Genomic DNA, 27,773 nt, shown 5'->3' with positions numbered 1-27,773 from the left:
GGACAGAGGGCAGTACCTGAGTGAGCCTGTGGCTCGTGGAGGAGATGAGAGCACTGCTATGGTGTGAGAGCGCTGCTCACTGAATCCTTGTGTCCGACTGTGAGTAGGAGAGGCCTGTAACAGATCATAGCTCATTTATAACATGTAAAGCACAACATTGTATGGGAAAATCAAAATGTAGGTCAGTAAAATAATTAACTAACGTTGACATAGACATTAACAAGTGTGTAAAGCCAAGAGAGCAAAGTTAAACGCTGAAATATTCGGCCTGCTGCAGCATGTACTGGTGTACCAAGTTAGCCTGTACCAACACGCACTAACACACTACCACCGTGTCAGTGTCACTGCAGTGTTGAGAATGACACACTACCCAAATAATACCTCCCCTGTGTAGTTATTGGTGTATTTTACAATGTAGCTATGTTTGTGGCTGAGTGAGTACACATGCCGTTATTTAACTATGCAAGCTGTGGTCTGCCCATCGCTCACTTACAGAGGAGCAAGTGAAAGTGACAGGTCTGTGTGTGATTAAATATAGCTGTACTGAGCATCTATGCTGAGCCTACCAAGCTTAGTCTTTAGGTGACTGTGCACACTGTGTGGTGCACTAGGTGAATATACAAGGCCCAGATTCGAAAGGCAGCTGGAAAGACAGCAGCGCTGAAAGCAGTGAGTGTGGGCGTGTCTGTTTACTCACTGGAGTGCCAGTGAAGGTGACAGGTGGTGACTGCCAGGAGATGCTGAAGCTGTTGCTGCATGGGGTGAAGCCTGTAGAGGTTGTGGCGGGAATGGTGACTGGAGCTGTGGCCTGTGGAGGAAAATCAGATGTCACACAGGATGTATTTGACAAGAGGTGAGTACTGTCTTGCAGAGATGATGAGGACCTTTGCACAGATGTTTACCTGCAATCTGTTCTGTGCCATATTTTTAAATATCATTATCACAAAAATACCCTGAAATATTGTGATTTATTTTAGGGCCATATCTCCCAAACCTAAGTCTCAGCATTTGTTGTATCTTATTGTATCTCCATTTTTACCATTTCTGAAATAAATTATTTTTACATCAACTTGAACTGACAGTCAAAAAGGGATTTTTTTTTTCTTTTCCAGTAATGTCATTTTGAAGATACAAGGTTCATAAGAATTAAGAGTTTGAGCGAGATAGTGGGTCCAAGATGAATGGGACATTCCATTTGCAAAGTTATGCAGGTATTTAACATTCCTTTAACCACAGAGAATACTGAAAGTACATCATAAAATGCATTCCTGAGCACAGTAAATAGCGCAGTGGGTGGTAATGATCTTGACCTGTGATAAACTTGTCTACGCCAACACACAAATCACATCCACATTCAATGCAGAAGGACCTACATGCATATACCACAAGTCATTGCAGTGCTCTTTAACAATTTTAATGCGACACAATACTAAATCCTGTCCTGGAAAGAAAACAAGGTAGTGTGCACCTAGCACATTAGGAATATAAAGCATCGAACACAATGTTTGACTAATTATTAACTCTTAATTCCCCTGCTATCTTCACAACCAATAAATAACCAATTAACATTTTTTCAATATTTTTCATTATTTTATGGCATTGCTACTGATTGCTACATTGATACATGCATGCCCGCAGTGTTCAAAAATACTACAATCTAGTAGTTTTCCCCAACATGTTTTAATCAAGTATGATTTGACATGACTGAATGCAATTTGTGGGCCATACCTGATAGGCGTGGTCAGCGTGCACTAGGTAAAGTGCGCTAGGGGCTGAGCGACTGAGGGGAGTGGAACTGTTTTCACTTTTGACCCCATTGGTGGTGTTGGATGTGTCGGCCCGTTTCTGGTCTGTGGCTGGTGAAGGGGACTGCACAGATGGAGAAACTGGGGACAGACTGCTCAGGCCGTCAGCCACTGAGTCTGTGTTCAGCTTAATCTCAGTGTAGTAGAAATCTTCCTCACCGTCGCTGCACTCAGAGTCACAGTTGCGACTGGGGAGGAGAATAAAGAAAAGTTATAACATTATCTTATTGCAATGATAATTCCCTGATTGCACTTCTCTAATTATTTTTATGACCACAACACCACTTTTCCTCATTAATTATATGGTAATTACTGTCAGTTTAACGAACATTTACAAGTGAGCTCATACTAAACTATATGCAGATACAATCAAAAGGGCTCTCAATATGTCTGAAGCGGTGCATTTGATTAAACTATGAAAAAAAAATATTTAGCACAGCAAATTGTAGTGTTGTCCCTGAACTAATCATGAAGGGTTCTGTAATTATCTGAGCAGCTTAATCAGGTGCAACCAAGCAGAAACACTAAACTATGCAGTGTGCCAACACTCTGGGATTAGAGTTCTAACACCTGGTTTTAGAGCATATCTAGTTTAATTAAAAAAAATAGAAACACAGTTGGATTTAGATTTTCTTTGGTCTACCAAAAAAACATCAGGAGTCCAGTGCTGTCACACTGCTCTACCCACTGAGACAGTAAATGTAATTCATTTGACCTTGTACCATGAGTTGTGCTGGGCAACATGACTTCAAATCAGTATCATGAGTAACTAAACATTTTAACCCTGTTATGGTTTAAAATTGAATTGTTTTATTAAACAATGGACACATTATCTTTTTGTACAAGCTCCTTAGTTGGCTCAGTTTTAATTAATTATCCTTCTTGTTGTTTTCATGTCGTAGATTGGATAAGGTGGAGTCAAATAATTACACACTCCGCAGAATGCTTTTAAGGGGACAGTAAATACACACAATGGGGAAAAATTAACAGAATAAAAAATAATACAAATTGTAAAAAGAATTAAGATTTTGTTGGGGCTTATGCTTGGACTGTTACTGCTGAATTACTGCAAATAAAGCCATTATGCACTTGCAGTCTTTCTCAAACGTTGCCAAGTCAAGTGTGATGTCTCTCAGCTCTGACACTGTATGCGTGTGATGCTGGTGTTAGTGACAGTCAGCATAATATATCTACTGCAAATTAAAATGCTGCACTGTTTGCCTTATTCTGGGGTTCAGATGTGGTGTACTATTGTTTCTATTGCTATTAAATCATTCTGACTGTCTTACCCCAGATGCACAGTTCGAATGTGCCTCTGGATCCCCGCTGCCGTGCTCAGCACCTTGCCGCAGTTCTTCCACAGACACTTGAACATCACCTTCATGGAGTTCTGTAAAAGGCAGAGGCACAGAGTGAGACCACTAATCCATCTTTCTGCTACAGAGTTCCTGTCCTCCACACTCACAGATTAACAAAGACCTGACACTGAGGACTGAGAAGAAAAGGCCGCTTTATCTCACTCTTCCTCCATTAGCCATCCAGAGACTAGGGGGAGCGGCAGACACCCGCAGACTGCTCCTTGTCTGAATCTGGAGAGCTGGTAATTGGTGGCTAGTGAGAGTGACACTATAGAGACATGCCATTTTTCCACAGTCTGTCCAGGCTAATTACAGCATTCTCTTTGATAGAGCAATTGTTTCCGCACAGCAATTGTTTTTAAGTTGAAAGGCAATATAACGTGTCTAAATGCCTCAGTCCCTGGCCATATGCTATTATGATGGGCGCCATGCAGTTGCCTGTTTACCTTGTCGATTCGCTAATTTAATTTCCAAGAGAAGGTTGTTGCCCTAGTCCGGCACACAAAGCGGCTCTTTCCTCGTTCCTTATCCCTGGACACTGCACTCACAACCAGCAATCAGCATCTAATTACCAGCCAAAAACTCCTCTGTAGAAAAGAGCACTGCATACAACTGGTGAGGGTAACTGAGCAAATATCATTAGCTTCACCAGTTGTTACCATGAAAGACCACACTTTAAAATTTTAACATTTGTACATTTAGCCATTTTTCTATTGATTTTCATTATAATTTCATTATAATATTACATATTTAGGATCAGCATTCATTCAAAATTATGTCACACTGATGTTCTTTCACTGACACTGGAGATTTTATTGATCTGGATGAAAGTCCAACTGCTTTTTAATGTTTTCCAGAGAGAGTATTAAAATCATTTATTTCAAGGCCAGGCAGTTCTATCTGTGGCTCTACTGTAATTAAGCAGGACAGATGACTGTGGGTGCAGTGATAATAGCAGCAAGGAGATGACAAATACCAGCAATGCTGCTGTGGTGGAATCCCGCACTAAGATAAGGTAGGAGGGACAGTACTGGAGATAACAGCGGCATTCATTCCCATAAATGAGGGAAGGATGACAGAAACTGGGATCAGCGTGTTGTCACTGTGCCAAACAGGGAGATAAAGGAGACGAGAGCACAGGAAAAGGACGAGTGAGCGACTTTTTCACCGAGCTATCGAAGAAAACATCTCCATATGTGTGGGAGCAGCCTGTCACATTGCACTACATCCCAAATCATTCAGGTTCAGCCTCTAAACCACTCACATAATGAGCACAGTCCAGACAACAATGGCATTAGAAGTCAGAAAACGGAGGATGTGACATTGTGCTGCCAACAATTTTTCACCATCTTGTCTACATTAACATGGAGTTATAAGACTGAAAGAATCAGCTTTCATATTCACTACATTATACACTGAACTGAGAAAATAGGGAGCATTTTGCACAAAGAAAACACAAACACACACACACACACACACACACACATCCTTCATAACAAACACGATCAGAAAAGTGACTGCATCAAAATGGATTTTGTCTCGTGCAAAATTCTATTAGCATTTCAATGTTTTCAGATGAGGGTCAGGTGACAGGCAGTAGGATGGCTGGCCACCTCTGAGCTGTTTATAGTCATGCATACTGTTATCTCTTTCAGTGCAGGGAGTGATGTTAAATCATATAGGAGTCGATTTGGAGACACTTGCTCACCTTGCGCTTGCGGGGAATGGGCTCATCAAACAGCAGGCTGCTCCCGTCCTGCTCATCTAGAGCATCATCTGGAGGCCCGTTCAGACTGGGCATGCGGAAGGGTTTGAAACTGTCGGCTGACAACGGGGGGGACGGTGTGGAAGGGTTGGACTGATCACTTGGAGCGCTCCAACTCCAGTATCCACTGCTACTGTAACTGGATGGGGTAAAGCCACCATCCTTCCATGACCCATTCAGACCCTCTGGAAAAGACAGAAAAGGTATGCTTAAAAGTACAATTTTTGCAGGTATACAGTAAAAATAAGGAAAGCATAAATGCCCAAATTAGAAGAAAGAAGTTGAGACAGTTTGAAAAATGTAACAAAAAAAGCTGCAACGGGAAGTTTAGTGTATAATGTGATGTTGATCGATGATTGTAAAAATGATTTCATACAAAAGCTGTACAGTGCATAATATAATTAATTTATTTCAGTGAGTAAAGGGCAAGGGTGCATGTCAAATGCCAGTACATATGCTGCCTTCAATATGATAGCTCCAGGTATGCCCATACATTTTTAATAAGAAAAAAAAGCTGTGTATAAAGTGAAAACAAGTGCTCGACTGGCCTGCCTGCAGACCTGCTCTGTCCCCAATGTAAAATATGTTGAAAATGTAAAAAAAAAAAAAAAAAAAACTTTTGATTGTGACAATCCCACACTGATTCACACTTTAAGACTAAAAAAAATGTTTTTGCTAGAAGAATGAGACAGAATAACACCTGAAACACTCAATTGCTTTGTATGCTTGTTGCCAAAACATTTTAAATGTAGTGAAAAAGAAGAGAAACATTACACTTTTCTTAGAATATGCTGCAGTCCTGAAATGCAGGAAAGGATAAATATTGTTAAAATTATAGTTGATAACGCAAAATATAAATTATCATATTCATACTTAGAAATATTTTACATGTGGGCTAAATTCCTAGTTATGTGTAATCTCTTCTTTGCTAGTTACTATTATGCAACTTTGATCTTTGCATAACCAAAAGATATAATTAAAAGGAAAGTCTACTTTAAAGGATAGAAGAATGTCATCTAATCATAACCATAGCAGCTAAATCACAAAAGGGATCTGCATCAGTGCACTGCAGTGTCAAGGCAATGTGATCGCAAAAAAACAGGAAACTGCTGAGCAAAAATCACGTGCTGCTGCTGCTGTTGGAGATGACTCTCTAGAGAAGACTGAATACATGAGCAGAGTTCACACTAGTGCAATGCTCTTACCGCTAACTTTGACTGGAGGACTCCGCACCAGAGGACTGGTGGACAGACTCGTCAGCACCATGGCAGCAGTCACTTTGTCCATGTCCACCTCCTCCTCTGATTTCCTGTCAAAATAAAGAAAGAAAACCTTACTGCACCATGTATCACTGGACCCTTTATTCATAATGGAAACCCTCTCCACCAGGGGGGCTCTACAATTTCATGCTAATGGCTTCACTCTTCATCCTAGACTCTTCTGAAAGGCCAGCATTAGAATGATGGACAGAAATAGAACATTTGCACTGACAGATGATGTGACTTCATAGTGTCCTAGTACCAAAACATTTCTCTAAGCTATTATGATGACAAATGAGGATATCTTTGAGGTAACCACTTTTTTAACAGGACATGTTTTAGGTTGTGTGCTAGGTTATGTGAAAATCAAATCAGAACAAAGAACAGCGACTTGAGATGGTTTGTGCCAGTAAAACTGCACACTTTTGTATTGTTTATTATTATCGAAGGAAGGAGACTGAATGTATTGATGTGTGAAGAGTATAATCAATCTCTTTATCTGACAACTCTCACAAACACAGATCCTCATGGGAACACCTGAGCAGTCCTGCCAACACCAGCATATAACACAATCCCAGCACAAAGGGGATGCAGGCCCCATTCCCTGGGCTGGCAAACAAGTTCCTGAACCTTCATTGAAGAAGTCTAATTTATGTCCCATGCGTGATGAAAATGATGTCATTACACCTGTCATGTAAATCACAGCATCTCTCTTCTCCAGTAGCACTTTCGCAGGACCCCTCGCTCACACTTACTTCCTGGTCACCTTGGAAAGGCTCAATAAGGCAGTGCAGCATGACACAGCCTTGAGATAATGCCACAGAGACACCGCTAAGCAGCGTCTAATTAACAGCCTTAATCCCCTTGTGCTAGTGGAATATTGTAAATTTCAACAATCCACATTAGAACCTGAATATCTGTCATGTGATATATTACTTTCCACAGGCAGACTTTAAAGCACCAAATCACATCATTAGTGACCCTATCAAGTTATATTAGTGACATAGATCCATACTTATGTCACGGCAGTTATAAAGTGGAATGTTTATCCTGTTAAAGATGACATTTTGTCTCCTGGCAAATGTTTCACTTTTAGTTAAAGTGTAAATTATCTAAATGTTTTTAAAATGCACAGTTGTACTGAGTGCCAATTAGCATGCCTACTATAGAGCATTATGGCTCTACACAGAAAAAACATAAGATAACGTTTCCATTTTTCTAACTGTAAATTCAACAAGGGCAGCTATTTAAGATTTGAGATGACTAAGGATTAATATTTAAGAATAACTAAGGCTTTGTGATTAATAGCTAATTAATCACAAAGCCTTAGTTATTCTTAAATATTAATCCTTAGGATAATAAACAGGTTTTGTAATTTTCTCTCCTTCCATCACAATGTAACTGCATTGTTAACTTTCTATTATAACACAGGTGGTAGAACAAAAAATATTGCATTGACCTTTAAGTATAACAGGCATTTTACGTTAATTTACCTTTTTACACAGGTTCAAAAGTAATCAGACAATTATTAAGATATAAAGTGAATTCCAAGTGTTGTATTTAAGAATATTCAATATTCTGTCGGGACATATTAATTCAAGTGGAGGAAGAAATTATAAAGATATAGCAGAAAAAAAAAACTAGCCAAATCAACAATTTGATGCATTTCAAAATGGGCAATAATACTTTGAAATGTATTGAATATACATCTATACTGAAATTACTATAGAGGTTCTAACAAACAAGTCAGAACATAAGTACTGTGCTGCCAAATCAAATACTTCTGCAATAAGTTTGAATTCTGAGTTCATATATCAAAGGACCATGTAATATTCATAGGTTTCTCCCACACAACAAGGCCTAATATCTACCCTTTCATTTTAAGCCAAGTTTTCTTATCACGGTACAGAAGGTGCTCATACCAAAACTAAAATAACAACCCATGGGTAAACTGAAGCCTGAGTATAAATTATCCTGTTTTGAGATTGTATGCCGGTGCTGTAATCTAGCCCAGGGCCACCCTCATTTGCAGCAGGTTAAACATGGAGGGAGTTCTAGAGTGGGGGTTAAGGGGTGAGATGGCCACCAGCAAGAGGGAGACGGGTTGCTGACATCTGCTGCAGATCGCTGGACAGATGTGTCAACTTTTTTGCCTGTCCAAACTCTAAAGACAAATGGCTGTGCTGGCGGCTGCTGAAATGCAATCCCCCTACCCGAGCAGTGCTGCCTGCACAGACATCTGGGCCTTTGTCTGTAAGTGTCCCTTTGAGAGTCCCACAGTCGCAGTGCCACAGTGCAAACGAGATGGCTTCAGTTACAAACACTACACTGATTCCAGCAGGGAAATAACAACAACAATTGTGTTACCGTGTTCTGTGCTCTGAATTTCTCCTTAGGCATCTTCCCTAAATCATTCACCCATCACCTGTTGCATTACCAACAAATCTACAGATTTAATTCAATATTGATTAATTTATGGATACGTTACAACAACCATTTATGTTTGGATATGAAAAGTTATTCATAAGAAGAATTTTGTAATTGTACAAGTAATCCTTGTATTCCCAGATTATTAGTCACACACAGAGGCACAAAGTTTAGATATGGTCAGGTTGCCAGGTCTGTATTGAAGCCTCAATGGGGATTGCCAGTTAAATATAGAGTCATCACTGGGGTGGGTGGGTGGTGATGTCAATAGTTCTAAGGTCTGAAAAGACTCATGTAATTTCATACAGGAAAAAAGTTGTTGGGTTGTTGGTAAAACCAGCTGCAGGACTTGCACTTGCACATTTTACTGCATATGATAAATCATATGTAATTCATAATCATAGTAAAAATTGATTAACATCAATTACAAGATGATTATTTACAAAATATTTAATAATTCAGCTGCAGTTTTGATATTTTGTGAGTTTGTTAAATAAAATATTTTCAATTGTATACTCAGCTTAACAAGAAGTTATATATTGTTCAAATCCTGTCTTGTTCTCTTTAACCTAACATCAGGTTTCGTTTTGTCTCATGAGATGAGCATCTCATCACACACCTAGTGCTTATATGAAGAATTAATTTAAATTTTGCCCAAAACAAGTTAATTTTAAAGACTGATCTCATGTTCCTTTGCATCGACATTGGATCATTCAAAATAATCAAAATTTTAAAAATTACATCTAGCCTTAAAATAAGCACTTATTAAAATGTTCATCTCTGACAGTAGCTTAAGTTTACTTGATTGAGTTTACTCTATATCATTTAGAAGTCTCTACAAATAAATTCTTCACTTCAGCTTCCCAAAGCATACTATGCTTGGCCTTCATACAGACTCATGTTTTGATTGTGTCTTGGCATCACTGAACACTCATACCTCAAAAATAACGAAGCAATTCAACAGGCATACGAGAAATCCCCTAAAAACCCAACCACACCATCCTACCCACACCCACCTCTCCTCCCCTGCGCTGTTTAGAGCGCAGAGAAAAATCAGAAAGCAGGAGGAAGAGGAAAGCTTTGAAGCCAGCTTCGACTAGGCAGTCCATCATTTATTACAGTCACTGGGCTATGATGCTCATTTCCTACTGAATAATGGATAATAAATCAGACATCTCCAGCCTCCCGCCTCAAGCGCCTTTACTCTCTTATAACAGGTAATGATACAGTCATCCACATTCAAATAACTATATGTTACACAGAGCAAATATGCATGAAGGACAAACTGATATAAATGTTAATTTCTGGTAAACATGCAAGAATCTATCATTTCTGACAGGTATACACTAATTACAGGTCGCTTACCAAGGCAAGATGTACATTAATTTATGGCCTCATACAAGCAGATAAGTGGATATGTTTGCAAAGGTCCAGAAAGTCAATTACTAGAAATATTTCAGCATACCAATACATGTTCCATAAACTACAATCCAACAGGGCTACGTACTGACAAGAACTTTTGATTCAATATATCCCAACATATTCTGATACTTTAGGCAAGGCAATATATTGCAGATCTGAAGATACAGTACAATGCTGCCGTGTAGTGGGCGGGGTTTAGATACAACACAAAATTTACCATTGTCTAACACTAAACTTACCTGCAAATTAATCCTTAAAAATCAAGTGTTTTTGAAAAATCCACAAAGAATTGCAAAACATAATATAGCAATACTTTGATATATTTACATTTGCCTACTCCCCTACCATCAAATATATTCCAGACTGAAGGAACTATTGATATGTTTTTTTTCTCCACCATGCATCAGACGTACTGCTTCAAATGCCGCAGGACATTACTGCATAGAGAGGAGGTTTTTGTTTACTATGTATTACTGTCACATTATATTGTATCTTTCATGTGGATACATGTGTTTGATTAGAAGATTAAGTCCTAGTAAAGTAAAAAGCTTCCTCACCGCAGAATAACCACACACAGCTTGGCTCCATATTTTACCCATGACCATAGGCACTGTTGCTTCTCCAGCAAGCAGTTTAGGGTTCTGAAAGAATAAAATTCACAGCTAACTTAATGTTAATGTGGCATTAAGATCCAACACTGATCGTTTTAGGGGGTTGGCAGATCATGCTTAAAGTTGATCATTATAGGCCCCAAAAATACTGACAACCTATCTCTAGTTTACAGCAGATAACCAAAACCTAGCTTTGAAGAACTAAATAAATAAATAAATAAATCACAAAGCCTAATTTCTGTCTCACAGGACGACCTGCTGGACTGTCATCCAGTCAACCAGAAAATACTGTGCTCACAAGTTGACAATGAGGAACAGAATACTTTTTTGTTAGTATGTTATTGTGTATTAGCTAAATGTACAGCAGATTATAAAAGCCACTGCATTTAATGTTGTAATGACATGATTGTCACTTCTTACTAAGTGATGAGGTAACATTATTCCAGATTAAATCTGGACTAACAAACAGCTCCATGGGAGAATAATAAATCAGAAAACATGTGAGTCTCACAATATCCCCTCTATCAAGTCTGGTTAAAACAAAGATTAATGCATTCCACATTTTTTAAATTAACATAGAAAATTAAATAACTTCTAATACTGCAGACCTTCCATTGGATGTCTGCACAGAGAGTGTAAACACACGCCTGTTCTTTGTTCTTGGTGCCACGCTTAGCGCTCCCCATCCCTCCCTGTCTCTCCCCTCCCTCCCTGTACTGCACTGGTCACTGCCTGGCTGGGAGGCTTCCCCCTCACACATGCTGACGGAGAAAGGCTGCACGAGCCCACGCTGAGCCAGGGGCCCCGGGGTTACTGTCGGTCGTTACAGGAAAGCTCAAAGCAGCCCAGCAATCTCACTGGCTGGTGTCAAGCCAAGGACAGCCTCCTTCTCAAATGCACACATATACAGACAGAGAGAGTAACTCCCCTAGTAGGATATACCATGCCAGTGGAAGCGGCGGTGCAGCCTAAGGGAGGGCCTGAAGTTAAACCAGGATTTTGCTTTACAATTTGATACCATTGTTTACTTTCTAATCTGCAGGCAGTCAAAATACAGTGCAGATTTTACGCCGTCTGCCTGTCCTCTATTTATAGCTCTGCCCCCACCCCATGCTGTTTTTGCTTTCTGCCTTATTCTCCTCATGTGTTGTGACACTCCTGATCATTTTTCTCTTGATGTAAGGGAGCCAAGCATAATCAGAATCAGGGAGGTTTGTAGAGCCACATAAAACAGATGTCCAGAGAAGGCTTGTGCTTCATGAGCCCCGCACCAAACTGGATTTCTCACAGTGAAATTTGTTGTAAGAGAACAAAAGAAAATATCTGTATAGCTGTATCAAAATAGGGGTATACATATTTTGTTACACAATTTGTTCTACTGATATTTGGTTAAACACATTAGGGGTGCACCTAAAGATTATTTAATGGTTTACTCTTTTAATCTTAGTTTCAGTTTCATTATTGCTGATTATTTGAACGCCTAATTGATCAATTACTCTAAGGATTTTGTGTGTGCTTTTCGCTACTTCAATAATTTCACCATAAAAATAGTCTCATAATAGTTCAATATTTTCTTTAATTATTTTATTTTTTCACTTGTTATTAAATATTTTGCAACATGAAATACCTCAGTGTTAACAAGCAAGCTTTGTTTTATGTCATAGCAACCCTTTATCTTGGACTTTAAGTGTCCAAACCGCATACTTTTATGCTACTACTCTACACTACTAGATAAAGGATTCCAATTCTGCAAAGTGGTGGACTTCTTAAGACTATTTTTAGCCATATTTACAATTCAGAAAGGCACATTACACATTACACACATCAGTGTAATTCCATAACTGATGAAGGTCATTACGTTGACGAGTCACTCCAGCCCTAAAAAACATACATACCTTCATCTTGTTCATCTTGGTTTTAACTGAATGTAATTATGAAAAAAATACAGCCTGCCGTAAAAGTGACGTGAGCCCTTGAGACTGTTGTGCACTGTTACATGGTGTTAACGCCAATGTGTGTATCTATGTAAAAAACAATGTTTTGGAATTTTCAGAGGGAGGCACATCACTGCACGGCACGTCTAGTGTGCTACGGCCTTAAAATACCATTTTCACACTAGTGTGGCATGACCAGCACTTGGCTAAGTACCTGAACATTGGAAACAAAGCTGGCTCTGAATTCGACTCAGGACAGCTGCCTCTATGATGGATCCAGAGACAATGGATGCTTCTGTCCAGCTAAATGAGCAGTGGGAAAACTGTGGTAAAGCAATTTACACTGCTTCCCCTTTTTCTTCTAAGGAGAAAACAGAGATAAGAAGAGGGGCAATGAGAGAGAGAGAGTGAGACGCTGATGTGAACAAAGGCAGCAGCTGAACGAGTCATTACGAGCTCCACAGCTCCACTTCTGCTCCAGCACTCCCAGTGCCCCCACCATCTCTGTCGCTGAAGCCCTCCACACATAATGATACCGACCTAGCGCCACACACTGCCTGATGGACTCACAACAGAGGGGGTTTGTTTTTGCAACTTTTTTTTTTTTTTACACAAACTAAGCAAGGGCTGTGAGCATGTGATGTAGACGACATGACCTGATTTTTTCTACATGCTGATTGGCATGAACATCTATCTCTATCTACTCTGTGATCTTCCAAGGCTGTTGTCCTGACCTCTCTGCCACCAAACGTTGGTTCTAAAACACTCACCATCTCTCCGGCTCCATGTGCCCCCCATCCCCCAACAGTCTTACTTTAAAGCCCCAAGAGAGTCATATCTGTGATGGAGAGAGATCGGGAGGTGCACTCCCCACTGCAATTTGGGGGGAGAAAAAGCCTCATAAAACATATTTGACCTTCAACAGACAGAGCTGATGGAGGGTATAAGATATTAGGGTTTCCTTCAAACGCAACATATTTGCATCTTTGTAAGTTTCTTATAGATCCTGGAAAAGATTGTGTCACCTGAACTGGTACTACACAAGATGAGAGCACAAGCAGGTTATATAGCCTGCAAAGGATGTTATGCTGAGCTCTGCCGGGCTTAATGCTTCACACACCCTACACAAAGAGGCCTTCAGGGCACAGTAAAGATGGCAGGAGGACCGCTAGGGGTGAAGAGTTGCCTGTGATTAGAACCACAAAGCAACTCTGTTTCCATCCAGTGGACATCAACATATGATTCATTTGCCATCGTTAGAGGAACCTACTCCTCCCCCTCTAAGACTAAGTACAGGCAATAACAGCACAACCCTGAGATTTATCTACTGCAGTTGCTTGAGGTTTTTGCTGGACCCGATGTGTTCCATGTGAATGAGAACGCCAAATTAATGTGTGTGTGTTTGTGTGGGGCAGAGACAACACTTATCCTTATGATAGGTCACAATAAATATCATAATCCCAGTAAATTATGTCATTTACATCACTTGTTCTTGCATCTTCCATCTAAAGGAAAGTGAATGACATGAGTCAAAGCAAAGCCAACGCACCACATAATCAACCAGGTACACAACAACAACTTGTCAACTGATGGCTTGCAAGTCTGCACAGATGGTAATCAGTAGCAGATGTGCTGGTCAAGGTGCAGCCAGTAGGCTGTGTTCTTCCTCAGCATCCTTATGTAAATGCGATTGGGAGACACGGTGGTGCACAATGCCCTGCACAGGGGAAGACTAACGGTTTTCCTGCAGAGCAGAAAAACGTGAGCCGGGAGACAAAGGGAGAGAGGAAGACCGAGCGAAAAAAAAGAGAGAGAGAGAGAGAGAGAGAAAGGAGGGGGAGTAAGGGGATCTACCCTGCTGAAGAGAGAGTGTGCGTGAGAGGAAGAGAGTGTGAGGTTAGTAGGTAGATAGAGGGAGCGACAGAGAGAGCGAGAGGGAGGGATGGTCTGGAGCTTTCATTGTCTCCAAGCACTGGCACAAGCGTTGTTTTGATGGCCATAGTGGCTTGTCCACATCTACGACACAGATACTGACCTGAATGGGGGAGGCAAGGAACAGGACACTCACCCTCATTTTTGAAACAGCATAACCACCAATCACCTGGCTCGTCTTCCTCACTGCACATAATTCTTAAGCAGAGTAGAGGAATGAAGACCCTGTTGTTTGTCTGTACAGAGTGATTACTTTGTATACATAAATTCTGTTAAAGGGCTTTTGGCACACACAAAGAAATAGCCATGGGAATTAGCTATGACGTGTATGTATGCAGAGAGAAAAAGAAAACACAACTACACAAGGGTGACAGTGAGATGTCAACACAGCTGTCAGGCACGTAATCACCAGAGTACCATAGCAGAATGCATGACGCAAAATAAAAACAACAGGTTAAAAAGAACAAAAAAGTGGATCCAGTCAGTGATTGAGCTGTATTTCTTGTCACATGCCTTTTTGTAATGCCAAAGCTGTAAGCCATTTCCTTACCATTCCTTCAAACATGCGCCATCAATAGGCACACAACTGCCCTCCACAGAGAGGGGAGGCAACTCTGCGGGTCTGGCAGAATGCACGCTGCACTGCACTCCTTCCAAGCAGAGCAAAGTTCACTGTGTGTATGAGAGCCACCCCCTCCACAAAATGCTGCTGCTGCTCACGTGACTGCTCTATTGTTTACTTCAGCGAGGAGCTCCAGCTACAGGCAGCTCAGAGAAGACTACACATTCTGTGGAGAAGCAAAACACAAGGTGTCCCATACGTCCCCTAAAGGGGGGTAGAGGGGAGACTGTACCAGCTGTCACCACCAAAGAAAAAGCCAGCAGAAAAGAAGCTTCACCGCACTGAGCATTTCCACTCTGAAGCTGCTCTCAGGCTTAAAAAAAACAGAGGATCAGCAGAAGTGTGATAATACAAGCTGCTCAGCAGGGATAAAAAAGCAGTTTGACTTGTGCCTAAATGAGTCTTTAGCCTTTCATTCCCTGCCTCTTGCAGAGGAGACCCGCAGCTGGGAGCAAATGGGTAAGGACCAGTGGTGGCAATATGGCCTTAAAGTAATATTGTGACACTTAAGGGAATGTTTGCAAAAATTATAATTTTGCCAATGTGTAAAAAAAATATATATAATATTATTTTTCAGAATATACTACTCAATAAAATAAATGTTTTATTTAGTTTAACAGTTTCAAACATTCAGTAACACTATCAAATAATTATATTGTAATAAATAAATACATAAATAAATAAATAAAGCAACTCAAAAGTAATGTAACTAAAAAAATCTGCCAGAACTAAAATGCAGCCAAGAGGGAAAAACATTAAAAAGAAGATCTCCTTAATATCTCGAGTTCAAGCTTAGATAATGTGTCGTCTGAGATAAAGAGCTTAATAATCGCATACCTCCTCCAGAGGTTTTAGCATAAATCTAAATGAAGTCTCACATTCTGCTCAGATTAGTCACAATGACAACACAATCATTTACTAAAGACAGGAGTCTCAATATGAATCTTTGTAACATATGTTATTTCTGCAATTTAAAATGAATTCTGTTCAAGAAATAAACAAAAATGTTTGTGTTGAACTGAATATGTATTGCAAAGCTTTAGTTCTTTACTTCTGAATGATCATGCTAACTTTTGGGCAGTAGTGGCTCAGTTGTTAGAGCACTCAGACCCATCTATTCACCCAGGGAAAGCATGGACAATTGTGCTCTCTCTGACTTTGTCTGTGGAACACATGATCCAGGATTCAAACTGGCAAGTCTACAAACATACACATTCAAACATTGTTCATTCCCCTTTTCCACATGGATCCTTTAATTAGGTACTACGATACAATATGCGATATACAGTACTTTGGCCAATTGTATGTCTAATTTTAAAAAGGCGGGCAGGATCAGTCTTTTTTAACTGGCCATAACACAGCACTGCATGTGTAATACTGAATGAACTGTGCTCAGCAATTTCTGAAGCTAATTTCCCACAGCTCCCTGATTTCTGTCTTCCTTGCATGAGTAAAATGGATAAATAGAAAGTTAAACAAAGGCACTCTACTCCTCAGAGCATAATACACATACCCTATGCTAGTCACTGCCAACTCTGGAAACCTCAGGCACCATGACAACTTTCAGTTGTGTGTACACCCATTCATTGATTACACTCTTACTGAATGCTGACATAGATGTGCAATACGCAAACAGCTTGTCTGGTCTCTGGAGATAAGTGGAGCCAATAGAACTGAACTCTTGACAGCAAATGTATATTTATTACCAAAAAGCCATAGAGGAATATAATTGTGTTATCTAACTTTCTGGTGGTTGATCCACTACTTTGGAATGAGTTGTAAATTGGGAATAAGATTTGGTGGTGATCATCCCAATCTCTCATCTCTGAATGCAATTAAATCCTCACACATGTTCTAAAATATAAAACAAAGCAGAAACTCCAACAAAGCAGGGTATTGTATTTACCCTTGATTTTGGAAGAAATAAAGTATGAGCTGGTGTCCCAATACAATATATTGTAAACACTTCCCTTGGCTCATAGAGAAGCTTCACTGATAATAATGCAATCTGTTTAACTGACAAAGATCTCTGCTGCAAGAGATTTGCAGTGATTGTGAATTTCTGTTTCTTAACAACGCACTGGAGTAATTGGTTTTTAAATATTTTAGGTTTTAATGGTTAAAGGTTTAAAGGTTTTAAAGATTTTTATACAAACTACAACTTGTAAAACGTGTTTGAAAAGTTTAAGAAAACTGCATCCACAGAAAAATAACAGAGGAAATGTGGCAAAAACATGCTTGACCTCAAGCAAGAGAGAAATGATTTCGACACACAAGATAAGCAGTTTCTATCACTGACATTTCAGCTATGCACAGGAAACACATCTGCATGGTGATGCAACACAAGCAAGATATGGAGGAGACAAAAGTAGAGGACAAGCTGAGTGGCTGCTGACTGGCTGCTATGCTAAATTTAATGGCAATCTAGAAGCTAGGTTAGAGCAGTTCCTCAATACGGGTTTTGAAGGCATCCTGTCCTGCACATTTTAGTGGTCTTTCTCGTTCAACACACAAATGGAACCTCTTTAAGGACTTGTTATTTAACTGATTAGCTTGATTTGTGTGTGTTGCAGGGATAGCAATAAATGTGAAGGGTTAAGCAACAATAAGTGTTTACAAAACAGCATACTTAGATTTTTTAGATTGAAATAAGGGCTTAAAAATATCTGGATAAGAAAAAAAGACAATAGGAAATGAATTTTTCCTCCCTAATCATATTTCTCACATAGACTAAGTATTGTATGTATGAAAACAGACCATGGTGGTACCATATTTTTACCTGTTTAAGTCATATCTTATTCTGTGAGTTTATTTCCTGGTTGTAAAGCCAAACATATAATATTGCCTAACTTGTTAAACCCAGAGTTCGTCTGTGATTTTAATATCTAATTTCACACAAACTGATGATCTAGAGTAATCGGATTATGAAGTGCACACAACGGTCCGTGCTCAAGGACAGTTCCGTTAGCCTAGGCTAGCTATGATAAAAATCTTCAAAAGTGGTAATACCACTGACAGTGTATGTACAATGAAACATAACAGATCTGGCAATAAAGCAGCATGACTGAATCCCGGAGCAGCATAACTGATTTCCTGAGGCACAAATACACATTATAAATGTGCAGTGTCCAACAACAAGCAGAGCATATTTAGCACATTAATTATTAGAGTGGAGCACTGATCTCTTTCAATATCATTATAGTTACTCTACCCAACCAGCTTGATGATCCTCAGTTAAACAAAGGCTTTGCACTCCTTAGCAAATACGTAGTGGATTTCCTAGTGAGGAAGTACAGAGTTTTACGTCCCTTCTCTTCACCCTGAAATATAAAATGGGAAATATACAATAACACTGGTCATCTTCAATTTATTTAAGAGTTTGTCCTTTTCTGTATAAAAACAGGTTCGTGTCTGCCAAGAGGATGCCCAGGGCTCAGACATCTGTGCTGCTGTTTGTTGGCTTAACAATAAACACATAATACTGTTCTGGTATTATGTGTACTCCATATAAAGCTTCATAACTTCAAAACTTCACGGATACTGAGAATCTCCAAGGGGGGGACTGTATTCATGCCCCCTCCTTCTCTTCCCTGCATTTCACAATGTCTCATTTTTGGGGGCTTCTCTATTTCCATCCTGCTATACCATGATAAAAAATTTTGAGAGCCATCCAAATTAAACTAAGGACAATTATGACAGCCATCATTAGTACATCTCCATTTTAATTAATAAGGACTGTCAGCTTGAGAGATCAATAATTTGTGGCACCAACTACACTGTCAGAATTGATAGGTCTAATTAGAAACTATGAAAATGTTATGTAGGTTCTGTTTTAATGGGACACACTTGAGAAACTAGACGTCAGGAAAGCCTGTCTGTGCAATTAACCAGAGTTCAAACTGGTCACTGCTGTCCTGGCAAGGTGAATCCATCTAGCATAGCAAAATGATTTGAAGTTAAATATTTACAATGGGAAACATTCTTAACTGTATGTTTTTGACAGAACACTGAAGCATCATTATTATCTTGATGAACATAATGCACATTTAACAAATGCAATTACAAACAGAATGTAATGTGCTGAAACTGCTGCTGATGGGCCACAACCTCTGCCTGTGTGCTCAGAATAACCTAATCTTATTAGTGACGTGTAGATGGCTTACTGACAATAAGAAGTCATGTCTGGATGACATCATATTTGTCTGTTTGTCAAAGTGACTGGATCAAACACAGAATAAAAAAAACATTTATGCACTGGTAGTGGATTTCCTAGTGAGGAAGTACAGAGTTTTACGTCCCTTCTCTTCACCCTGAAATATAAAATGGGAAATATACAATAACACTGGTCATCAGCAGCAGAATAAAAAAAACATTTATGCACTGCACATCATAATCAGATTTAGATTTGTGTAAAAAAATAAATAAATAAATAAATAAACATGCTAACAACTTTTATAAGACAATACCCCCAAAGTATTGTGTTCTCCCAAAGCTAACCTTGAATTACTTTTCCGTAAGAATAAGACAACACTCAATCAAAAATTTTTTTAGACTACTTAATTTAAGTGATTAGCAATTATTTTTACACAACAGAGAAACTGGAAAACTTGCAGCATGCCTTGGTTAAAATATTGAAAATGTACATATTTTTGAAAATGTTGTGTTTCTTGAATGAAAAGTACTTTATATCAATCAAAGCAAGTCGCCTACAAGCATATTTAACAAAACAATCCTTAAACTCTGCTTACATTTTACATAATCTGTATGTATTTTTAGCAGCTGGTTGCTTATTGAGGCAAGCTGATATGAATTTCAAAAATATTTCAATCTTGGTACAATTCAGAAAAAAAAAACAAAACAAAAAAAAAACACTGTGCCCAATCTGATAGGAGGCCCGAGACTAGTAGGCTGCTGAGAGAAGTTTGTTTTGAGTGAGATGGAACATGTCCAGATTCTAAGAACTCCAGGCTTTGGGAAAAAAGGGGTGCTTTTCAGATGCTAATCACATGGTCCCTAAAGTTGTGCTCCAAGCACAGTTCCATTTCGGAGGGAAATAATTTTCTTTGGCAGACACTGAGCTGCTCTTCTGAGAAACCACACTGTTCAATTGGAGCCTCCTATTTCACTGTTCAATTCATGTTCTACTTTAACACTGTATGCCCACTACTGTGCCAAAAGAGAGCAAAAGAAAAGGAAAAATGATAAACCCAGTTTTAAAAGAGAGGAGAGGAATAAAGCCATCACCATTATTACAGGCCATATGCTGGTCTGAAAGGTCGTATGAAACCTGGTGTTTTGGTTTCATTCATTTCCTGAGCTCACCATGGTGCTGCTAAACATTAGGCTCAATAAGGGTTTTTTGGGGAAGGGAAAAAGCTTCCAGTACATCTGATAAAGTGCTCTATGAGCCATGCTTTGGAACAGTGCCAAGCAATTACTAGTTGTTGCACAGGTCCATGTTTTAAGTTAGCCTAACCTAAAAATATAATAAAACGCATAGAACGTATCCAGTGGGTTAGATTAATTAGTAAAACTAATAAATGTGTGGATTAATATTATTTATATGAAAAACGAAAGGCATTTAGTGAGGCCTTGAACTTGCAGAGTGCATGCTGCTGTTCTTACTTCTCAATAACAAGCAGAGCATTTTCGGTACTTCCCCTAACCATGCCTCACTTCCTCAAGTTGCAATTAGTTGTCTAAAAGCTATTTGTCAAAATTTCAGAGCAGGAATGGTACAAGTCAGATTGCCAGCTCTTGTTACAATTGGCCATTTCCTGCTTTGGGGAAAATACACAGACATTAAAAGATTAGAAACGGCCCACATCTGTTCCAGGACTAGGGGTATCTGCAGATGCAGATTAACACACAAAGTCACTGCACTCTTGCACACAGGAACAGTAAACCTCAGCTGTGACCATATTCTAAGACACAGCAATTGAAAAAATTTTTTTAGAAAATGATTCTGTAGGGGGGCAGTGAAATGGAAAATAGGTCAGTCATCACAGTGTATTGATTTCTTTTTGTAAGAGCTGTCAGAATGATTATGCTGAATTAGTGTAAACAAATATGATGACCAAAGCTACTCTGCAAAGTAATGGAAACAAAACAGCTGACAAGTGTGTGAAATGTGCATCTCTACCTCCTCCCACTTTAGCAGGCCTTCAGCCATCCACTGGCGCACATTCTTATTCAGTTTACAGTAACTGAACACACCCCAAGTGGCTACACACTGTAACCCACTGAGTTTAAAACGCATTTGTATCTAGGCTACTACAAACTGGAATGCATCGCCAAGCTCAAGGGTGTGTGGTCTATTCTTTTTAATTACAATCTGAGAGACCAAAGTGCACTTAAATTCCTCACAGTAAAGTTCTTCCAGGGTCTCGGCCCCCAGCATTGTAATTTTATGCTGTCTAAATTGTATCGTAGGTAGTAATAGTGGTAGTTTTAAAGCATTAGATCATGGTTTCAAGGTAACATTGTGTCATCCGCTCCTGAGATTGCTCCTTAGATCAGACAAGACAAACCTACACTTAAATCTAATACTTTAGTCCCTTGTGGGACTGTCACCATTTGTAAATTTAAGGTGTGTTATTTCACACAAATCACTAAAACCTCAAAGGCTTTTCTGAGATATATGTGAGAACGAACACACACACACACACACACACACACACCAACAACAACAACAACAACAAAAAAACATGCTTGGGGTTTTGGATGACCATATTATTATGCCCTCTAGTAGTTCTACCTCTTCAGAAACCGAGAGAAATTTTAAAAGAGAAACACAAGAGAAAAACACACCACAGTACCATTACTCAATCTGTGTTTGTCTGATGCTTCCTGCCAGACGAAAGCCACAATAACCCATGTGGGAAATTACAGTTTGGATATGGTGCTGTAATTCATCCAAAACCATGTCTGACGGACTCCAACAGCTTCTGCACACATATTTTACACATTTCTGCTGTCTAAACAAATTCAGATCCTTACCGGTAAATTCCGGTTCCTCAATGGAGTAAAAACTGGGAGAATGGGCAATATGTATGCAATGGTAAATTACATACATATTGGAAAACATTGAGCAAACCAAATAAAACAGGCAAGTGAACAATGGATGCAAAAACAGAATTAGAAAATACAGTATAATGACTGCATACACTGACATGCCAAAACTCACTGGACAGGATATAGCATATATGTGTGTGAGGCCTACTGCATTGAGTGTGGATGTGATTTGCTTGTCTGTTTGTGTACACTGTGGGAGGTAAAAGCCTTCTATGATGTATTCCCAGTACATGTGACACTGTGGTTTGAGGAATGGTAAATACCCGTACAACTTAGGAAATGGAATGTCATATCCATCTGGCACCCACTATCAGGCATGGCCACAGATAACACCTCACAACTTACACATGTATGGGCATTCCTAAGGCATCCACTGAGGTAACAGTGCTGGAGCAGATTAACATAGATATCAGACTAACAGTCCATATATATTTCAGTACCTCACAGAATAATAATAAAATAATAATAATTTTAAAAAGTATCCCATTAAAAATGTAAATATTCTTAAGCTGTCATAACTGAAGACTTCTGAATAACTTTCTGTAACTGGGTCAATTAATTCAATTAAACATAAAATAGCAGTATGGATTTTTTTAAAATAAATGTAATAAATTGACAGTGACATCACTGCTGATATTCATAGAAAAAAAACTCTGTAGCTGCCATGTGATCAGTAAAATAATAAATATGATAAACTGCTCTGTAAAGGCGGTCATTAATGAACATATGGCTTTACCCATGTTCTGATCTAATTAAGAATCAGAAGCTTTACCTAAACTAATCCAAGTCCAAGATAAGTCCAAGTCTTTGATTAATACAACTGCAATTAAGATACATTAAATATTAATGTGCAAAAAGTTTGATAAATATGAGCCACTATAACAATCAGCTTTACTTGTACATGTTCTTTTTCTGCCAGTGAGGGGCACTGCTTCTGCAGCGCAATCCTACCTGGCATGGGGCACATCAATGCTGGAGGAGACCACTTTGCGTTTCTGTTCCAAAAGGGAAACGGAGCGGGTATGGTCCTTCTCCTGATCCAGTACCCGGCCTGTCCGTTTATGCTCCACCATCCGAGAATCCTCTGCACCCTCTGGGCTAAGCGATGTGACCTCGCCCTTCTGCATACCAGCATTCTGCTGGCCCTGTGCTGGTCCATCCCGCTGACTGCCGTTACAGGAGCTCTGCTAAGGGAAAACACAGATGCGGCCCACTGAGTAAAGGAAAACATCTACCACCCATGCAACATCTTCTTTCTTCCTCCTACATAAATACTTTCACCCCTGAATGCAGGGCTTGGCACTACAGTCTTGTTTACCTTCCTGGCAAGTCATCATTCGGACACAAATGAGAGATTACAGAGATGCACAGCACCACATGCATTGCTGTTAAGCTGTTATTGTCTAATACTTTCATTAATACCTTTATGGTGCTACAAAATGGATTAGACTAGACTTGTTTCTTTCTCCAATTAGTAGAAAAAAAAACATTGTTGGACACATTTATGCACAGACAAGTCTGACTGTCCTCCTACACTCCTGCTCATTTCTACTACACTGTGACTAAACACATTATACACACAGGGTTAGGGCTGTCCCTAACGATTATTTTTTAAACGATTATTCTAACGATTATTTTTTTCGATTAGTCGACTAATCTATTCATTGAGAAACATATTTAAATAATTATTTTACGTTTTAAAGCAAACGATAAATTACTATATTTATATATAATAACAACAACAACAACAACACAAGCCTACTAAACCAAACCCCACACTTATAATCACTTACATGTACAGCACGTTGTTTAGATCTATAACGCTAAAAATGGATAAGCTCCCATACACCACAACCGTGTGTTGCACTGTTTTCTGTGACCGCTAGATTTTGTGACCACTGGCAAGTAGTTCTCAGCAGACCGGTGCACTGGCCGATTCGAAACGTGTTCGTTTCTAATGTTTACCCCGACTGGCCAAAACGGTTCAGTTTAGGGCTGAGGGTAAGGTGTAGGTATAGAAAGCTTCCGTTTTGCCAATGAACGCTCATAACCGTGAGCACTGGTCACAAAATTCCGACGGTGACAGAAAACGGTGTAACACCGCAGCGCCGACGGCGCTAGCTAAAATAACTTAAGGCAGCTAGCTTAGCTAAACACCTGAACTTATGAATAATGCTACTGTTTCTGGAAACTGCGAAATGCCATGCACAAATATAAACCAAAAATGTATAATTTCTGCCTGTGGCAGGTTTAAAACCTTTGGTAGACAGCCTTAAGTCTTTTTAAGGACACCCGCGGAGACCCTGATGTAAACGGTAACTTACTGTGTGACCCTGTTGACATAGTGCTCCTGGATGTTTGCGCTTCAAGTGCTCCTTTTGCACGTATGGCAGAGGACCACATTGTTGCCCTTTTGCGTGAAATGCTCCCAAACTTTAGATGCCCGCTGGCGTTTTTTTGTAGCTGGAGATTGCTCTCCGGAGTCCAAGCTCTCTAGAGCTTAGATTCTCTGCCCGAACCCGACATGACCCGAGGCCCGCCCGTAAATCCGACCCGGGCTCCAGAAAATAGTCCGAGATGTAGGCGTCTGTTTTTTAATTATATTTTAATTAAAAAAAAAAAATAACGAAAACTGAAAGTGAAACTAAACTAATTTATTTATAAGCGCTGTTTTCACTACCGCAGTTCTACAGCGGGGGTGTTGTGCCGATTCTGTCCGCGAAGCGGGAGTCAGATTCAGCAGAGAGTCGGATTCGGCACAAACGCGGCGGCACCTCGCGGTCCGCGGTGTCAGTTGTAAGCGCTCGCGCTAGCCGCAAAATACGGCAGAAAACACTGAGGGAGCTGCAGAATTATGAATGGGACTAGAATATGAGCACGAGGAGATCAAAGAGAACCTTCACCTGTGAGTAGAACAAGCAAATCTCTCTCTCTCTCTCTCTCTCTCTCTCTCTCTCTCTCTCGCACGTGAACTCCTCCGCGTTTGACTTGCAGAACTGTGTTTAGCTGTTCTTAAAAATCATTTTAATTAAATAATAGTTCTATGCTTCTATGTTACCGTGTTAATTAACATAATTCTGATCATATTTCGCTCATTAAAACAGCCCGAAAACAGCCAGTTGGAATTTTTGGGCCCGATCTAACCTCTAATGCTCTCCACAGGCGCCGCCATGTTTACGACGCGCCGACGCACGTTATGCAAATCGATGTATTTTTGTAATCGATGACGTCGATTATGTCGATGCGTCGCCCCAGCCCTACACAGGGTACAACCATACTAAAGTGATGCATTGCTCTCCCTGCACACTTTGACTGACAGACAAAAACACTTCTCTCCTTTAGGCAAGTGTTTGTAACAACTTCAGCGTTAACGTCCAGTGTGGAGTACACTCAGAAATGATTCAATATGTTATCCCATAATTTAATTGTGTCAATCAATTCATAATCCAATGTAGACAGACACATATTGTTTACCTGCAGAGTTTGGAGGTTTAAATCAATTAAGCATACTTTAATTATATTAAATTAATTGAATTTAAAAGTATGGTGAATACAGAATAGTGTGCCATTATTGTATTACATTAAACAACGAAAAACATCCCCTGCACCATGCACCTACTACAATGGGCTACTGTACAGCAAGCAGTTCACATACGGGGTAGTTGCAGTGTACTTCAGCGAGAAGACCACTGGCAACACATTTACATTGGTCAAAGATTTTTCTTATTTTTTTAATTTAGCACTTTAGACTAATAACTAAATGTTTATTTTTCTGGTCTAGATATATACACCTTTAAACATGTTTAGTGATGAGTTATGTCGATACAGCAGACACAGCAGGAACCCAGGTAAACAGCACAAGAAAATCCACTGCTTGATTGTATTTGTAAGATGATAAGATTATTTATCTACTATGGCCAAATCTAAGCTGAGCCTAAGTCAGTTTTCACTGACTGTTGCAGGTTTTGGGACTTTAGGACTGCTTCAGAGTGTTGATCTAGGATCAGTTGCTCTGACAATGGAAAAAATAAGGTAATAACACCACCAGTCCTGTGACTGACTGTGGTTTGATTCATTACTTACTCAGGATAACAGTATCAGGCAACAACCATTAATGTGAATATTACTAAGTCTACAGAACTGACTCTTTGAACTTGGGACTGTTTTGTCAATACTATCCCAAAAACATAGGCTCTCAGTACTATCAGCATAAAAAATGAAAACTCATAATTAAATTAAACAACAAAAAACAATGCGAAGGGAGAAAAACAGCCTGCCTTTGTCTTCAGAGCTTATATCTATTGGCACTCCTCTAAAGCCCCTCCCTACAAAACAAGTCAACAAGTGGCATTCCCCTAAGCTGAAAAAGGGCTCATTTAGGATTCCAGGCTCCTTGCCAGGACCACAGATTCAGTGTGCAGTTGTCCATTTGAAGCACTTCATTTCACCAGCTCTCCATGGCAGCTGCTCAGGGATGCTTTGCCCCACCTGGGTATCACATCCTCTACCACCTCCTCCCTTTGTACACTTTTTACAGTTAAACTTTTATGTTCCTCAACTATAGGTCTGAATTAAGGCAGTGCTTCTCAACTCATGTTTCAAGGAGATGTTTAATTATTAAATGGTGACCAGAGTGTAAATATCTTATGTTGTAAAGAACAGCAAACATATGCGATTGAACAGCTTACATTACCGATCAAACTTTGGCAGGATTTTTGAGCACTGCATTAAAAATGAAACACAGTTCACAAAATGCAGCTCTGTCAAATATGTTTATACTCAATTCAAAACACCACTTACACATGTTTATCTTGTAATGCTGGAAAAAATATATATTTTTGCAATGCTGAAACCATTAGCAGCTCTGCCAGCAAATGGACAACAGCTTGTTGTGCATTTGTCAAGAAGAATTAAAGCTATAAGAGCTATTTTATTGCATTCCTTAAGCTTTTTTTGTCTCAAAGTATTTGCAGGACAGCTTTATGGAGATAAAAACTAACAATGAAAGCAATTAGTTCATTAAAAGTATTTGTTCAGCCATCATCAGTATCTGATTAAGTCACATATTCTGCACTGTTAACTGCTAAAATTACAATGAATGCACTGACTGCAGTTCTGTAATGCATAACATGCTTTTCTATGAAAAAAAATAGTCGACAAATTAAAGCTGATGTCATTACAACGGCTTAGAGCCCTGTGATGATGCATTAGCTCACAGCAGCGATGTGCAACACAAGAGAAGCACCAACAGCCGGCTTGGAGGAGGACGGAGGGAATGAAGGTTGTTATGAACAAACACAGATAGATATGCTGCTAGCTGGGCTGGGCAGAATGCTGCAGAGCGCGCTTCAGTATAACGGTCATCCACCAAACAGGCATCTATCTATTTAGCTAACACACAGTGATCACACACTGAGCACTGCAGCACATTCTGTCCCATGCTTGAAATTATTACGCGTTTATAACGCATTATGAGCCTGCTGTGCTTCATGCACCGTAAACACACAGCTCTCTCGCGCTGCTGTTCTGAATCACTCCAGTGGCGGGCGGCAGTGACCGATGCA

The 27,773-nt window shown here is 39.6% G+C and overlaps 1 protein-coding gene across 3 annotated transcripts in view; it reads right to left on the bottom strand.

Moving 5' to 3' along the window:
• Positions 1-27,773, bottom strand: part of znf704 (zinc finger protein 704) — a 39,298-nt gene that overhangs the window by 10,452 nt on the left and 1,073 nt on the right. For 2 of the 3 annotated variants that reach the window (XM_007249313.4, XM_007249311.4), the window contains exons 2-8: positions 23,161-23,396; positions 6,134-6,237; positions 4,872-5,113; positions 3,095-3,195; positions 1,729-1,993; positions 698-808; positions 17-114 (exon numbers count right to left, since the gene is read on the bottom strand). In XM_007249313.4, coding sequence (XP_007249375.3) covers positions 17-114; positions 698-808; positions 1,729-1,993; positions 3,095-3,195; positions 4,872-5,113; positions 6,134-6,237; positions 23,161-23,396 — 1,157 coding nt within the window. The remainder of the gene's footprint in view (positions 1-16; positions 115-697; positions 809-1,728; positions 1,994-3,094; positions 3,196-4,871; positions 5,114-6,133; positions 6,238-23,160; positions 23,397-27,773) is intronic. The other variant, XM_007249312.4, reaches the window with a different exon arrangement.

The sequence above is a fragment of the Astyanax mexicanus genome, chromosome 3, assembly GCF_023375975.1.
Source record: "Astyanax mexicanus isolate ESR-SI-001 chromosome 3, AstMex3_surface, whole genome shotgun sequence".
NCBI classification, from domain to species: Eukaryota; Metazoa; Chordata; class Actinopteri; order Characiformes; family Acestrorhamphidae; genus Astyanax; species Astyanax mexicanus.
The sequence above is the reverse complement of the archived record's forward strand: the minus strand, read 5'-3'. Positions and strand labels throughout refer to the sequence as shown.